The sequence below is a fragment of the Colobus angolensis genome, unplaced genomic scaffold, assembly GCF_000951035.1.
Source record: "Colobus angolensis palliatus isolate OR3802 unplaced genomic scaffold, Cang.pa_1.0 Scaffold3, whole genome shotgun sequence".
In the NCBI taxonomy this organism is placed as follows: domain Eukaryota; kingdom Metazoa; phylum Chordata; class Mammalia; order Primates; family Cercopithecidae; genus Colobus; species Colobus angolensis.
This window is the reverse complement of record NW_012116265.1, coordinates 18,489,850-18,506,668: the sequence shown is the minus strand read 5'-3', so window position 1 is coordinate 18,506,668 and position 16,819 is coordinate 18,489,850. Positions and strand designations below refer to the sequence as shown.

Below are 16,819 nucleotides of genomic sequence, written 5' to 3'. Positions count from 1 at the left end.
GAGGCGCCCGGCAGCCCCAGGCTTCCTTTTGGTTCCCGCCCCGGGACGGGAGGCTCCGTCCGCTCCCTGGGCAGCCTGGGCGCTCCCTCCTTCTCCCTCCCGCGCTCTCCTCCCCTGTCCGTTTGCAGGGAGGTGCTCTCCTCGGGCGGCGGGGAAGGCGGGGTGAGTGGGGAGAAAACTGCCCGCGGAGACGGGCTGTGCGGGTGGAGATGGAGTGTGAAGGGCCAGGGAGGTGCGGGGTTGGGGTGGGGGTTCGACTGTGGAGGGATGAAAAGGACCTGCTGGCAGGGAGGAAGCGTGACTCCCGGAGGACCCGGACCCGGAGGAGAGTATTGAGAAGGGCTCTGGATTTCCATCCAATGAAGGCAGCTTCTCTCATGGCCATTGCTTTGGAGCTCTGGGCTGGGAGAGGATCTAGGGGTGGCCGGGGTCCCCTTTGGGCTCTCCTGTCTCCCACGCCAGGTTATATAAGGAGGCAAGCAGGCTCCTGTAGGTAACCAGCCTCTCCCTTGCCCAGCCCAGCTTAGAAGGCTCTCCTCTGCTCCTCCCCTCAAAGGAGGTTGTCGAGGGGTAGGGGTGCAGTTGGGGGTGGGAGAGTGTGGGGGTGGAGTGGGCCTTCCACCTGGACCCCTGGACCTTGGGATGGCAGAGCCAGGATTTGCCTGGGTCAGTGGGAGGAGCAGGGAAGATGAGGAGGCTGGGGAAGATGGGGAGGTCCTGGCTCTTTTGCAGGGATGGAGAGGCTGGTGGAAGGAGAAATCAACCGACCCCCTTGGGTCATCTCCAGTTGCAAGATGGCCTGGCCCTTGCCCAGGGTGCTGCCCTCCCTATTGGAATCCAGGGCATGGGGCTATGGCCCGACCACGTGTGCTTAGGGCAAATGTGCTCAGGTCTGTATCTCAGAAAGGGCTTGCAGCCTGCTTAGGCGTGTGTACCCAGGCTTAAATCTTGGTGGTCTCTCCCTAGGGTCTTAATTTGAGGAGCATCAGGAATTGGGAAGCTTTGAACCATGTTTGGGTACATTTGTACCCAAACGTCCTTTAAGCCCTTGATAGGAACTGCATTCACATATCTCCCTTCCCCCCAACCTTCCTTCCCTGAGGGTTTTTAAAAAACACTTCCCATTGCTTTTACCTTTCCAGCAAATCTGGCTGCAGCTTGGATGGATGGCTTATCTTCCTTTGCAGGTTTCTAGGGGAGAGTTTAACCAGGTATCAGGTGTGAGCACGGCTCTGATTTTATATAAACCTGAGGATCCAGGAAGAGAAGCAAAATCTATTCTCATACCTCTGGGTGGTTAAGGTTTTGCCTTGTTTAGAGCAGGGAGGATGGATTTCTCAAAGACTCTTCTGTTCCCTTCTACTTTGGCTTTGGTTCAGAGCTGCAGGCAGCTCCAGAATCTTCCTGAAGAGCTGGGTGCTGTGCGATTTGAAGGGCTGCAGGGAGTCATGGGTGTGTAGACCTCTGGCTTTTCTCCTAGGTTGGCTGCAGTCACCTTCAAGGAGATGTGTTGCAAAGTGGTGACAATGCCCCATAGAAACGATTTGGATAAGGGTCTCCCCACTCACCCACTGCCTAACTTTTGCAGCTATTACCAGGGAATGCTCCTACTGACTCCCTGGGTTTGTTGTCATCTCCCTACCTGTTTGCAGGGTGTGTGGGCATCTTTTCCAACCTGCAGAATCCCTGGCAGGAATAGGCTCTCTGGGCCTCGTTTGTAGTGGGGCTACTGGTGTTGCAATGGGCTGTCTCTCTCAAGTGTCTGCTTCCATCTCCCCTCTGGAAAGAAAGGGGCCAATGCCGACTCTAGGCCAGCCTGCTCAGTATTCATTCAGCCCCAGCTCAACTTGAGCAATCAGAGCCAGGGTTGAGGGCAAGCAACATTCTTTTCTGCCTTTCTGCTGCAGGATGCAGTTTGCTTTTTTTCCATGCGAATGAATTATGTTTGAAACCGAAATGAGAGGAAGAGAAAAATGGAGTGAGTGTGTATGGGTATGTGTGTGTGCATACCTATATAGGCAGGGGAGGGCAGCAGGCACATTATTTTTCCATTTTCCTTTAATTAAGGCTCTGTGGAGGTGTGTTTGAAAACAGAGGGTCTCCTATGCCTTTGAGGAGGGTGAGAACACTGTTTTGGCTGCATCCCGGGCCATATGCAGTGTATGGTGGCCAATGAAACCGGGCCTGGCTCGTTCTGTTGCTTGTCTTGGCAGTCGGTTCCGTGGCTTGTATTACCAACTCTGGAACTTAGGGACTGCCAAGCTCCATGTGCCTGCGTATGTGTGTGTGCGTGTGCATGTGTGTGCACACGCGTTCTTGTGTGTGTGTGTGTGTGTGTGTGTGGTTTGGCCTCTCGGAACTCAGCAGAGACAAATGCCTTAGTGACCCAGTCTTGGAATTTTCAGCCTGTGTTTCTTTACTTATTGCTGGCTGTGGGAGGCCTGGCCAGAGCCCACCATTCTTAGTTGTTGTTGTTTTTTAGTCTGTTTTCTTGCTGCAGCCCACGGGATTTTGTTGCGGAGCTCCATTTGCAAAGCTTCAGCTGGCCAATGGCATTTTTAAAAAAAACACCAGGGCGGTTATCACACCTTGTGTGTGTGTCTGTATTAGGTGTGGTACTGTTAACCCCTGCCAGCCACCAAGGACTAGAACTGGTGTGAAGCCGAAGGGGGAATAGAAAGCTCGTCCAGTAGCTGTACGCTCCCAGCTTCCTCTTGCTGCCTGGGTTAAAGATTCCTGGCCGAGATAACTTCATATGTATTTACTGAGCACCTACATTAGGCAGAGCACAAAGCTGTGTTATAGGCAAGGCCCTGGAAGCATTTCTCTGGTCTCCAGGGAAAACCAGGAGTTTCCTGGGGGTTGGTTCCAGGTTCTCCTATGGCTGGGATGGCTGTGCAGGGATCATGGCTGCCAGTGTTCAGTGGCTTCTCTTGAACCCAGCTACCCCTCATTGTCTTCTTAGGAAGCAGTGCAGGGATGGAGTAGATAAAACGGCAAAGGAGATGCTGGCTGTCTGCCTTGGGGCAGGAATGGAAACCTAGTTCTTGATGGCACCTTGTTACCAGTGTCTGTGCAGCCGTGTTCTGGCCTGCAGGGTGGAGGAGACCTTAGAGGAAACCGAGGCCAAGGGCAGGTGCTGGGCCCCATTTCTGCACCTTCTACCCAGCCCTGACCTGGCACCCTTTGTTTCTGTTCTTCAGTCAACTGCCAGGATGCAAGATGGTCCTGCCCCCTTGGGATTTAGAGCTGGAAAGTGGGAGAGCAGAGAATCCTCTGGGGAGAATCCTCTTCATGGCTGCAGGAAAGAGAGACTAGTCCAGAAGGGACCTTGAGGGGTCATCTGGCGCTAGTGCCCCTCCAGGAAGGAAGGCCCTGGTGGCCACACTGACTTCACACTTACTATTTGCAGGCACTGTTCCAGGTACTTTCCAAGTATTAACTAATTTAATCCTCTTGACAGTTATACAGGGCAAATAACATTGTTATTCTTACTTTACAGCTGAGGAAAGAGAGGCACAGAGAGGTTAGAGAACTTGCCCAAGGGCACACAGCCAGTAAGGGACAGATCTAGGATTCACACTCAGGTGATCTGGCTCCAAAACCACCACTTTTAACCCCACCTTCCTCTTGGCCTGCAGAGCTGGGGAGAGCCATCTGAAGAGAGCCTTTTGCTGCTCGCCTGCACTCTCAGTCTTGGAGCCCTCCCCCCATCATCTTGCTTCTCACCTTCTGGATCTCCTCGACTTTTGGAAGCTGCGTGACCTACGTCATTCAGATTCCAAGAGAGAGGTCATCCTGGGTGACTCCTTAGCTCCAAGAAGAGGCTTTGTGGTTGATTCTCCAAGATTAATGGTAGCAGGTACTATGCGCCATGACCACTGGCCTGGCACCTTTCTGACCTTCTCTGTGGACTCCTGCCCTCTGCATCCTGTTCTCTTCTGGGAATCTTCCCAGGCTATGGCCCCCAAGATCTCCCACTTCTCTTGTTGAGTCTCAATTGCCATTGCCCATGCCCTGCCCTCAACTGTAAACTCCCTCCCTCCTTGACTTGTCACTCTCACCTCCACGTTCTCTTAGCACCAAGCCTTGAGCCTTAAGCCATCTGCACCCACGTGCACACCCATTTTTATTCCTCATGGCAGCCCAAGCCAGCTGGTGGCCTGGAGGGAAGCTTACCTTCTCAAAGAGGCCCAGGAGTTTTATAGCCTCCTTGAAACCTTTGTTTCTATGGACAGAAAGTTCATGATGCAGATGCTAAGTTTCTCTTAACCTCTTTTTATTTACCTGTCTTTGCCATTCTGGATGAAAATGCTGATTTTTGGGCACTTTCTAACAAGAATGGCCCTTATAAATTTGACTCATAAAACAAGACTTATTTATTTATAGACACTTCCATTAAAAAAGATTTAAGGACTGGGCATGGTGGCTCACACCTGTAATCCCAGCACTTTGGGAGGCTGAGGTGGGCAGATCACCTGAGGTTGGGAGTTCAAGACCAGCCTGACCAACATGGAGACACTCTGTCTCTGCTAAAAAGTTAGCCAGACATGGTGGTGCAAGCCTGTAATCCCAGCTACTTGAGGCTGAGGCAGGAGAATCACTTGAACCCGAGAGGCGGAGGTTGTGATGAGCCAAGATCATGCCATTGTACTCCAGCCTGGGCAACAAGAATGAAACTCCGTCTCAAAAAAAAAAAAAAAAGATTTAAGGCGTTAGGTTCGTGCAAAAGTAATCGCTATTTTTGCCATTACGCTCAATGGCAAAAACCGTGATTACTTTTGCACCAACCTAATATCTTACAGATTTACATACAAAAAAATGAGAGAAGAAAACCAGAGGAAAAAGCTTAATAAGTTACCTTTAGCTTTTCTTTTGGCTGAAATGATACTTCATGTTAGTATCTCCCAGGAGGCTCTATTTTCTAGACTTGAAATGTTTCGTGGCTTTTCTTCTGCTTGTACAGTGCAGTGCCCTAACTGTGTGCCCACAGGCCACTGAGGAAGAATAGAGAGTACAGCTATCAGACCTTTTTTTTTTTTTTTCCAAGTTCTTTCCTCTTAGATCCATCTGGTCCCCATTTTCTTCAAGCTGGCTTTCAGGGAGCTGCGTCATAATCTTAGGATCAACAACAGCTTAGGGTCTACTGTGACCTTCTGAACCTCATCTATCTGATTCATGCCTTGCTAGTCGCCATCTTGGATGTGTGCTTCACCCAGCTTTCCTTCATTGACTGACTTCCAACTTATTCCTGGTCAGTGTCCCGCATTGCCAAAGTCTTCTTGGATTCCAGGCCTATATTTTGAGGCACAAGCCCCATTTCCCAATGTTGGTGTTCTGCCAATATATAGAGCTTGCTCCTTATTTATGCCCTCTAGTTACTCATGGAGACACTGAGGATGTTTATCTGCCTTTCAGACCTCCTGGGCCCTGAAAGGAAAAAACTCTGGGTTCTTCTCCTGAAGCTTTTAGTGCGTAGTTCTTCTTTTCCTACTAAATTGTTTCCGTATGGAACAACCAGTGTGGGAGATGATTTCACCTCTTGTCATCTTTCCTAAGTCTTCCTTGCAGTGGGTAAGTTCCTTCTGGATGTTATTGGTTCCTTGCCGCTGCCACCTCCACCGCCCCCCTCCCCCTTTTTATAGATCCTTAAATTACATCAAATTGTTTTATTTTTCAAATCACTAAAGTTGCCTTTCTGCCTTAGATCGTCAGCCAGCTCTTTGCAGTTAATGAGGATCCAATTATGAAAGGCAGCTGCTCAGCTCCTCCATCTTCGGTGCTCCCCCACCAGAGATGTTTAGGATGACTTCTGGCTGGTGAATGTCAGCTGCTGTGGTTGTCTCCTAGGAATGGCATGGCTGAGGGCTTTGTGGTTTGTATCTGAGCAGTTAGGGGGCTCTTTTGTAGGGGGAGGTAAGAGAGGGGGACTTTTGCTTCTACAAAGGAAAGACTAGTACCTCGTCTCCTGGGTGAGGCTTGCCACTGGGATGGATTCACAGGGGAGCAGGAATGGCAAAATTTAGGGGCCCCTGTACCCAGAGGGTGGCCGCCCCTTCAGAGGGTTCCACAGTAGCAGAAAATTCATTGTATTTTGGGATCATTTGTTAGTGTCTCATTTCTACCATCTGTGTGAGAATAAACAGAAGCTGCAAACAGCCTATCATTCCCGGAACAGAATGGGGTCTGGCTTCCATCTCCCAGAGATGGAAGGTTTAGGCAGGGAAATACACAGAAGCCTCTGGAGTGTTTTTCTTGGGGTCTACTGTGGGAATGAATAACTTGGAGGTGAAATCACAGCCTGATAATGAGCATCTAAGCTTCCAGAGACGGATTCTTACCCCATTTGCTGAATTTTGCTCTGCTGTGAATTTGCTGTCATTTGTTCATTCATTTATTTACTTAGTTCTTACTTCAACAAGTATTATTGATGACCTTTTCTGTGCCAGAAATGATGCTAAGCACTAGGGTCACCTGGGCAACAACCAGCCATGACTGCTGCTTACCACTTGGAATCACCACGCTGCTGGCCACATGGCCACATGGTTTGTTCCTGGCACAGTTTTGCTACAAGGAATAGGTCTTCCTGCTGGCTCCTTCCCTGTTCTCCTTAGAGGAGGCCAGGGGAGACATGCAGCTCATCTACAGTGCCCTGGAGCAGCCTCCTACGTGGCAGGCTGCAGCCCTCTCTGCATTGCAGGTTCCATTCCAGAGGGCTGAGAGGGGGCTCTCTTACTGCCACTAGGCTCCAGTCCAGTTCAGAGTTTGGGGGATCAGAGGACATTGAACATCCACATGCGAGAGGTCTCAGGGGCTATTTCTATGTCTGGGCTCCCACGCAGGCTACCACGGAGTTATTCAGGGAACTTCCTAAACCTGGATCTCCATGGGGGGTGGAGGGTCCTCTGTGCAAGACAATGACCCTCTACTATGGGCTGGTGTCTGAAAGCCCATCATGAGAAAGTCATTCCTTATGCTGAAGGCATCATTACCTATTGGACCCCAGGAAGGGAAACAAAAAAGGCAGAGTGAGAAAGCTTTGGTCCAAAACCCTGGGACCAGGAGTTGAGCCGTGGCTCCAATCCTCTGCAGCTGTGTGACCTTGGGGAGGCCATTTAACCTCTCTGAGCTTTAGTTTCCTCCTGTCAAAATGAGGATGTGGTTTAGATGAGCACAGGGCCTCCTTCAGCTCTAAGACTGTAATTCAATGTGATTGAGTCTCACACCTTTTTCCGATGGCCCAGGGACACTGGGTGAAGGAAGTAGAGAAAGGATGTGAGTGGGAAGGGGTGCTAAGAGGACCAGATGTGGGAGGTACAGTAGATAGAGCACAGATACAGGAGCCTGAGGATACCAAATAAAAACTCTGGGGCAAGCCAGGGAGCTATGGGCAGAGGCTTTGTGACAGATGCAGCAGGCATGCTGAGGATGAAATGGGCAGGTCCACTTCCCATTCCCAGGCACCTCGCTTTAGACACCTTGCTTTAGACAAAGTGATGGCCAGTGGAAACCTTTGTGCTTGAGGATACAAATTACTCACATACTTTTCCTCTTAGCGAAACAGAACTTATTGGGAAACAGACTCTGGACTTGGACAGGGAACCAAATTGCACCTTCAAAAGTGAAATGGAGATGGAGAATATGACTTGTACTTGTGGCCAAAACAGGTTCATGAATGCCCTTCTCTGGAATGATCTAGACATGGGAAGTGGAATGGGGACAGGTGGTTGTCAAGGGTCACCCTCCAAGGCCATTCCTGCAGGAGACAGAGAGCCCAAGAACCATGTGGCCACCTGAGTACATTAACTGCCCAGCAGAGAAGCATTGTCCAATGGACATCAGATCTTCCCTCTTCTGCCAAATACATCTCTCTCCATGGGAAGAGACAGGTAAAGATGGAAGGATAGGCCAAAGATTTTCCCTCAGGAGTGCTAAGCCAGCGAGGATTTTGATTTTATGGCCCTGGGCAGAAAGGTGAGAAGAGGGAGAAATGATTTCCTTTCCAGGGCTAGAATCTAAGAGCAGTTTTGTACTAACATGCTACTTATAAGGCTGCTCCAAAGCTAAGACTGTACATCTGACCTCCATATTCCTAGGCCCTGCTGGCTCATAGTAGGTGGTCAGTAACTGGACGGATGGGTGGGTAGGAGGAGCCCTTTAAGGGACTGGCTTTATTGGCAGACCAGCTTTCTTCACTGCCATCTGTGCCTTGAAATGACCATTTCTTCCCCATGAGCTTCCCCCAGTAAAGGGAAGAATTCCCTTGGTGTTGACCTAATTTACATCCTTCTTCCATGTCTGAATCTGTCTTCCCCTGTACATTTTTTTGGTCTAGCACAGCTGGAATATGTGTTTGCTCTGAGAATGAAGAGACCATGGAGGTAGCCGGGCGTGGTGGCTCACGCCTATGATCCCAGCACTTTGGGAGGCTGAGGTGGGCAGATCACTTGAGGCCAGGAGTTCAAGACCAGCCTGGCTAACATGATGAAATCCTGTTTCTACTAAAAATACAAAAATTAGCTGGGTGTGGTGGCACGCACCTGTAATTCCAGCTACTTGCGAGGCTGAGGCAGGAGAATTGCTTGAACCCCGGAGGTGGAGGTTGCAGTGAGCCGAGATCGCACCACTGCACTCCAGCCTGGGGAAAAAAAGAAAAGAGAGAGAGAGAGGGCATGAGGGCATCGAGGAGTTTTCTGGTACTGGGTTTCACACAGAAAGCACATGCTAATTAATTCCACCTGCTTTGCCTCAGTCCCTTTCTCATAGATATCACACACACTCACCTTTAACTTAGATTTGCTTCATCTCCTATTCACGGTGTCTTAACAAGTATGCAGAATAGGATGTGTGATTGGAGGGGAGGCACCATGCCAGACCAAAAATAGCTTCCTCTGAAACAGGTGTGAAGGTGCTTGAGGTTCCGCCGTTATAATTCACTCTCTTCAGAGACTGTATGCTGCCATTGAAATCCCAGCTCCACCAGTTTTAACTGTGTACAACCTTGAGCAAATTATCATTCTAAGCTTGGCTACTTCCTCTGTGTAATGACCTCTGATCCAGCCTAATGGGACTGACTACAGGATTACTGTGGGGCCTGGCACATAGCAAAGGCTGAATACATGTTGCCTATGACTGGGTCAAGCATTACCTTCAAAATAAAAAAGGCAGACACTCCTGGCAGTGCCAAGGGTGACCTTGGTGTGAGTTAATTGAGCAACTTTTCCTCTGTAACAGGAAGGACTTTACGGCAGGAAGAGCAGCTGGGTGGGAAAGGGATTCAGGGGAACAGTGGTGAAAGAAGCGACAGTCCTGGCAAGACGAGGGGCTTGAGCCCTCCTGGAGCCCCTAACCTGGCTGACTGTCCTGCTCTTTTCCTGCCCACTCCAGGCTGGCCTGCCACTCCTCCTGCTATGATGCCTGGGCAGATCCCGGACCCTTCGGTGACCGCAGGCTCCCTGCCAGGGCTTGGCCCCCTGACCGGACTCCCCAGCTCGGCCCTGACTGTGGAGGAGCTGAAATACGCTGACATCCGCAACCTCGGGGCCATGATTGCACCCTTGCACTTCCTGGAGGTGAAACTGGGCAAGAGGCCCCAGCCCGTGAAAAGTGAGGTGAGTGAGTCTTTTACCCCTGGCAGATTCCAGGTCTGGCCCTAAACCCACCATGGAACCTTCACCTTGCTATTCAAAGTGGAGTCTGAGGACCAGTAGCATCCATACCACCCTGGGGTTATCAGAAATGCAGAATCCCAGGCCTCGCTCCAGGCCTTCTGAATCAGAATCCGCATCTTAACAAGATCCCCCAGGGATTCGTGGACATGTTAACACTGGAGAAGCACTGGGCCAGGGGAGGATATTTAACCTGTCTCTGGTTCTCCGAGGGGTGGGGGAAGAGTGATAATAATAACAGTAATGAACAGCAATATCTCGGCCATCTCTCTGGGGCGGTGGGTGGATCAGGGGAGATAATGGGAATGTGAATGTGTACATGTTTTGAAAAGTAGACAAGAGAATGCCAATATTAGGTTATCTTTTAAAATTATCATTAGTCACATCATGACCTCCACCCCTCTTGGCCCTTTCTGTAGCTGAACCAGGGAACTTGGAGGAAGAGTAGTGTGGCCTCCCTTCCCAAGCAGCTGCCAGAGCTGGGCATGGCCTCAGTCAGCCAGCAGTGTCCACCTTAGATGGCACTTGCCCAGGACCCACACGTGGAGCACCCACATGTGGCATTTGCAAGGGACCCCTCCTTAGGTCTGTTGTACCTGCAGCTCTCATGAGCCCTTTTCTCAGGGCACTGGTGAGCAGCAGCCGTCCCCGGCATGGCCGAGGATCTCTGCAGGGCATGCCCCCGGCCACTTGCCCAGGGCTGGCCGTTTGTCTGAAGGCCTGCCCCAGCAAGGTTCCCAGCAGTGCTGTTTCTTCAGAGGCCTGCCAGAGTAGCTGCCCCCTGGAAAGGAGGAGCCTGTGGTGGGAGGTGGGGAAGAGGCTGGGATGGGGAGGGCACAGGAAGCGGCTGAGCAGCTGGGAATAGCAGCTCTGCTTGGAGGGAGGGTTCACAGGCAAAGGTGAGCCTGGGGCGAGCTCGGAGGGCTGAAGTGCTGGAAGTGCTAGAGAGAGGGCTTTCTGCATGGAGAAGGGTGTCTGGGTAACCGCAGGGGAGAGCTGGGGATATTAGGCAACTATTTCTCAGCTCCCCTTCTCCTGACAGGTGCCTAAAAACTGCAGAGGACTGTTGGGGGCTTGGCCGTAGTGGCAAACTGGCCATTTGCAGGCTGGACCTGGCTCTCAGATGTATTTTGTTTGGCCAGCTCAGTGTTTTAAAAGAAACGCGAACCCACATTTCACTTGAAAATTTTGATTAAAAAATTGGAAGATCTCGTTATACGCTGCCCTGTTCTGGCATGGCAATGGCTAAGTGGGGGTGGACAGAGGTACTTTACTGTTTCCTCTTTCCAGTAGGCCACAGGCCCCTGCACCTCCCTGTTATTCTTGATTCTGCTTATATTGTTGGTTTTGCTTTTGCTACTACCGTCTGTCTTCATTTACGTCTACTGCCTGGACCCTGTTAGCCATTTGTGCTCAAGACATGTGGATGAGGTCCATCATAGGTGCCAACTAAAGACTGTGGATTGCAAGATGTGAGTTGACTGTGATTATATTCTTCTGAATTGATCTTGAAAGCCAATGTGTTGTTGGAGCACTTCCCAGCTTATTTAGTGTTCTGTCTTCACAATGCAGGGTCCTTGTCTTTTGGCCCTCTGCTCCTCACCTTCCCAGGTCTGTAACTTGAGAGCATCTGTTTCTGGGTCATTCCACGGTAAAATTGCCATTTGGAGCCAGTAGCTGAGCAGTTTCATGGAGGCACTAAGGCTGTGCATGGGGTTGATGAGGAGCCAGGTGTCTTGGGCAGAGGTGACCAAGCTGAGATTCGCCTGGAGGGCTGAATTACCACCTCTCTCCTCTGCAAAAGGCACTGGAGGAACTCTTCCCTTTTTTCTTTTTTGGAAAAGCCACTTTTATTTGGGTTGGGTATTTTTACATTTTACAGCCACCCCCAAATTGGTGGCATCTGCACTGTACCCAACAGTGACATGCTGTCCTCACAGGCACCCACAGACGTGCACCATCCAGGCCGTGAAAATAACAAGCCGTTTTTAGGGCATATTTGCATGTCCTCTCCCTCGCTGTCAGACTGCAGTGTTGTGGGGGCGAAGAGGCAGATGGAGCTGCGAGATTGTACCAATGTAGAGGGATGCCAGCCCTGCACTGTGAACCCACCTCCAAATGCCTCCTAGGTCAGGTCCCCAGGGGCTGGGAGAGCTAATTCTTGGAGTAACTAAAACCTAAAGTGGGGTGGGGAAAGAAACTTGCAACTGAAGAATCTATGGTCTAAAGATTTATTTGCATATGGCAAACTGCCTTGAGTGGATTTTCATATCGGCATTTTAGACTAGTAAAAGTTTCTTGAATAATAATCAGATACTAGCTCATTAAGCATTTAATATGTCCCAGGACCTGCACAAAGTACTTAACATGCATGACTTCATTCATTCCTTATTCAGTCCTGGAGTCCAGGTTACCCCCATATTAGAGAAGAGTTTGAGGTCTAGGGAGGGGGTTCAGTCACTCAGGGTCACATTGCTGGGAAGTGATAGCACTGGGGCCCAGTGTGGTGGTCGATGCCGCCATTACAGCTGGGTGTCACTTGTGCTGAGCTAAGTCCTAGGCATGGTACTAGGTCTCTCTGTAAAGTACCTCATTTACACTCCACAAGTACCCTCTGAAGTAATTAGTGTTGTTATTGTTGTTGTTATACTCACATTACAGATGAGGTCAACAAGACTGAGGCAAGTCCAAGGTCAGTAGCTGGGAAATGAGCTCAGGCAGTCTGTCTTGAGCCCAAGCTTTAACCACATGCTGTGCGGCCTCCCATGCCTCTATACCCCTTCCAGGCTTCTAACCAGAGCTCTGTTGAGCTGGGGAGGTTGGATGAACCTGGCCTCAGAATGTTCTATCATTTTGATGACATTGCCCGGTGAGTGCTGAGCCCTGCAGTTTTGCAGCCTCATTGTCTCCTAGTCCCTCCTAGTCCCGAGAGAGAGAGAGAAAGAGAGAGAGAGAGAGCCAGCTGAGCCGCCGTGCAGGCAGCTCTGTCAGAGCTGGTTCTTGGGCTGTTCGCCTTGCAGAGGCCAGCAGTCTCCTGGGCTATATCCAAACGAACGGAGCAATTCAGTAAAAGAAAATGGGAGGAATTAAGTTCAACGACAGGTTTTGTGAATTATAAAGTGCTTTGTGCTGATGTCGTTATTATTACATGGTCAACACATGATGTTAAACTGCTTTGGTGCCAACTGCTTGCCTGCAGTCCGTTTGTTCAAGCCATATTTGTTTAGCATCTACTATGTGCTGAGCACTGCACCAGGCGCTGGGAACCGAGCTGCAGATAAAGCAGTCAAAGCCTTGCATCTCTCGGTGCTATATATTGCAGTGAGGGCATCCAAAAGTAAGCAAATTAATACACGATATATAAGGTGAGTTCGTGGTCAGCACCATGAAGAAAAATTAAGCAGACCAACGTGGCAGTGGCAAGACTGCTCATTTTGATGATTGGCCAGGGACTCTGGGAATGTCATTTCCTGGGTTGTGGGATTTTTAAAGCTGTTGCTTCTTTCTCCTCTCTTTTCTAGTATTCCCTTTCAGGACAGCTTTGCTCTCTGGCTTTCTCCAGAGCTTTCCTTCCTTGACTTTTCCTCTGTAGCCCCCTCACAGCTGGACTCCTCCACCAACCAGTCCCTATTGGCCTGAAGATCTTGGCCCTTCCCAGGTCATCTCCCAGGGAGCTGTGGCTGTGGTGGTCACACCCTGCCTCTGGGTCTGGAATGCATTTTCAGTTGGGAGGGGAGGGAGGCTCGAAGCCCCACCCTTGCACACACACATACACACAGCAGACACTTTCTAATCAACCTGCTAGACAGGACCTCTGGCCACCTCTCAGTGCTCTAGAGGCGACTCAAGAGTTCAAGGAAGGCTAAACTGGATGACCTTTCAGGAAAGAGACTGCACACTGTCATTCCAGGGGCAGGCGTCGGCCTGCAGATGAATCTTGTTCACAGGGTGGTTTGCTTTTTCTTTCTTCTTTAACAAAATCACAGTGTGGTTTTCTTTTTTAAAAAATTGAATGAATTGCCATATTTAAAAGCCAGGAAATGTGGACTTTCTGGCTTCTTTTAAAAAGCCAGAATGTCTAGCCACTTAAGGCCACACCCTTAGACGCAACAAGAAGTTGGAGCTGAGGAGCAGATGCCTGCTGTATTTGTGTACAGCCTTGAGTTCACCGCAGTCCCCACTACTCACTGATGTCTTACCCCCAGCCCACTTCACATGGTCTGTGTTGCCAACCTGATTTTGAGTCTGTGTCCCATATTTATGTCCCACGGACCTTGCTTGTTGGTTTGAACATTATGAGCTGTGTCAACTTGGCAAGTCACTTAAAGTTTCTATTCCTTGATTGCTCTACTTCCCAATTCTTATCTCCAGCCATTGTTCATTAGATTTTGCTATTTCCGAATTTCGTTGACTTCAGGCAGAAAAAAATAAAATACAACAAAAATCAAACCAATCATTCCAAAATGTGACTGGTCATCAAAACACTTTGGGAAATTTCTTAAAAAATATAAATTTCCAGACCCCAGCCCAGGCCCATGGAATCGGAATCTCCAAGGGTAGAGTCCTGGGAAGCTGTATAGCCAGTAGGCTCAGAGATGACTCAGCTACTTTTGGGAATGTGACTCTAAGTGGTTTCTTCCTGTCCTCAGGCTCTTCTGATCCTTATTAGGGAGCTTTCGGAGGGTGTCACCCTGAGGAATCGGTGTGTATGTATCATCATGGACTGCCCTTTCCAACACAGGGCAGTTTCCTGTGTGTATTCCACACAGGGACTGGATCCGTGTCCTCATCATTTTCAGAGATGGAGAGGAGACTTAACCTGTCTGTGGATTTCACATTGGTGACTTCCCATCTTCTCCAGGGCCCCTGGAGAACATTGAGAGTGTTTTCCCCTTTGGATGAAGTATGAATAGGAATCCATGGACCATAGAGCGGCCTTGGAAGCCAGGTTCACTCAGCCCCAGGTGGTCTTCCCAGACTTTGTTCATAACAGAGACCAAGACGTGCATCCATGTTTAGCCTGAGCAGAAAAAGTTGCCCCAAACCAGCTGATGTGCTGGGTAAATGTTGGCCTAAGCACGCTTGTGTTTTTAGTGATTTGAAACGTAAAGGCAGCCCACTGACATTTTTTAGCAAGCTTTGCATAATTGGTTTTTAATTGTGGCTTTTGGAATAGCATTGGCCTTCTTCCCCCTGACTCAGATGCTTTTTTTGTCTCATACTTGTTTGGCAGAGAGGTCCAATCTGTCCTCTCTTGGAACAGAATCTCCCAACTCATCTTTGAAATCTGTAATTTCCACTTTAGTTCCGTTACTTTGTTAGCACATTTTCGAAAGCTGTTAGCCTAAAAAAAAATTTAAATTTGAGGGAGAATGAGTGATAGTTAAAGGCAGCTATGAGTGTGTTTAACATTGGCCTCTGTGGTGTTGAGTCTTATTTGATACCATATCCAGAGCATTCACAAGGGTTCTGAGGCTTTTATTTAAAATCAGAAGTTGGTCACACCCACTGTTATCCTAGCACAGGGTCCCTTGGAGAGGTGGTGGTGAGGATGTGGCTGGATCTCTATGTCCTTAGCAGAAATCAGACACCTCTGAAAAGCTCAGGAAGCTTTACAGCTTCTTAGGTTTTCTATTAATATCTTAAAGTGAGGATAACAATAATACCTACCTCTTAGTGTTGTTATGATTTTTTTTTTTTTTTTTTGAGACAGGTTCTTACTCTGTTGCCCAGGCTGGAGTGCAGTGGCACGATCTTGACTCACTGCAGCCTTGACCTCCTGAGCTCCAGCAATCCTCCCACCTCAGCCCCCTGAGTAGCTGGGACTACAGGCACATGTCACCAGGCCTGGCTAATTTTTGTATTTTTTTGTAGAGATGGGGGTTTCGCCATGTTGCCCAGGCTGTTTGTGGACTCCTGGGCTCAAGCGATCCTCCTATCTCGGCCTCCCAAAGTGCTGGGATTACAGGTGTGAGTCACCAAGCCCTGCTGTTGCTATGATAATGAAATGAACTAATGCTGCTAAAGGTTTCACATGATGCCTGGCACTTACTAAGACACAGATGTAAGGTAGGCTTGTGACTCACTTTTCAAATGTGTTGATCATGCAAGGTAGTTTTTATAATTGAATCAAAAGACTGTTTCTTGGGCTTGTATTGACCTGAGGGTATTTTGCCCTCGGAAATGGTGGGTGGTCTGAGGTGTTGTGGGAGCAGGGCACATCCAGGCTTCCTAACCAGAGGGGCTGCTTCTGGAGCCTGGGAAGAGCTCTGGGCTTGGGTGCAAGTTCTGGGTTCAAAGTCTGGCTCTCACTCATTCCTAGCATAACCTTGGAAAAGTTAGCTCGTTTCCTCATCTGTAACAGGAGGAAATCCAAATTGCCCTTTCCAAAGTAGTGCAGCTTCCTGCACATACTCCACATGGCGACTGGATCCACGTCCTCATGATAGAGCTTCACTATGAAGATTAAGCGAGGTGCTGTGTGAAAGATGACCTTGACTGTAGTGCAGTATGTCCATAAATTACCTTTGTTAGAGACTGATTCCATGTGTAGTGAACTACCTATTCTGACAGCACTGACCTTTCTAAAGTGTTAGCCTATGACCTGGGTTTCAGGGAAGCAAGCAGACTTTCCAGTTTCTGGTTGTTTATACAGTTTAGATGCAGCTGGAGTTTTAGTTATCATCACAAACTATAAACTCTTCAAGCCTCTGTTTTCCCCTAAGCTGCCTTCTGTGACCCCTTATCTTGTTTCCTGTGGTGTTAATGTCACCATTGGATTCCCATCAACCATCAGTTTTTTTAGCAGCCTTAAGATGGGCTGTCAACCCTTCTGTCAATCCTGCCATCTTACTTTGATGTTTCCAGGTCCACTGGCAACATGGACTCAGAGTTGGGAAACTGAGTCCTCTCCTGGGGGAGGCTCATCTGACTGAACAACTGTGAAGCCATTTAAGTCTTTCTTCCTTCTACTGTGCCCAAAAGGCACAAGGCAACCTGGCCTGAGGTTGGAGCATGGAGATCTAGAGGAACTTATGGATGGATTCAGGCAGGATGTGAAAGTGCTGGAAGTGAAGGCCTGGGCCTCCTCTGGGTTTAGCCACCCCTCGAGGTTGTGTACAACCTGCCATATGCTGGGGCTCATTGATTGT

At 49.3% G+C, this 16,819-nt stretch overlaps 1 protein-coding gene across 3 annotated transcripts in view; it reads left to right on the top strand.

The window, feature by feature from the left end:
- JDP2 (Jun dimerization protein 2) overlaps positions 1 to 16,819 on the top strand; it is a 42,294-nt gene that overhangs the window by 776 nt on the left and 24,699 nt on the right. Inside the window, exons 1-2 of one of the 3 annotated variants that reach the window (XM_011949534.1) lie at positions 7 to 162; positions 9,388 to 9,611. In XM_011949534.1, coding sequence (XP_011804924.1) covers positions 9,411 to 9,611 — 201 coding nt within the window. In that variant the 5' untranslated portion in view covers positions 7 to 162; positions 9,388 to 9,410. Of the gene's footprint in view, positions 1 to 6; positions 163 to 3,663; positions 3,863 to 9,387; positions 9,612 to 16,819 lie in introns of those variants that run through there. The other 2 variants (XM_011949532.1, XM_011949535.1) reach the window with 2 other exon arrangements.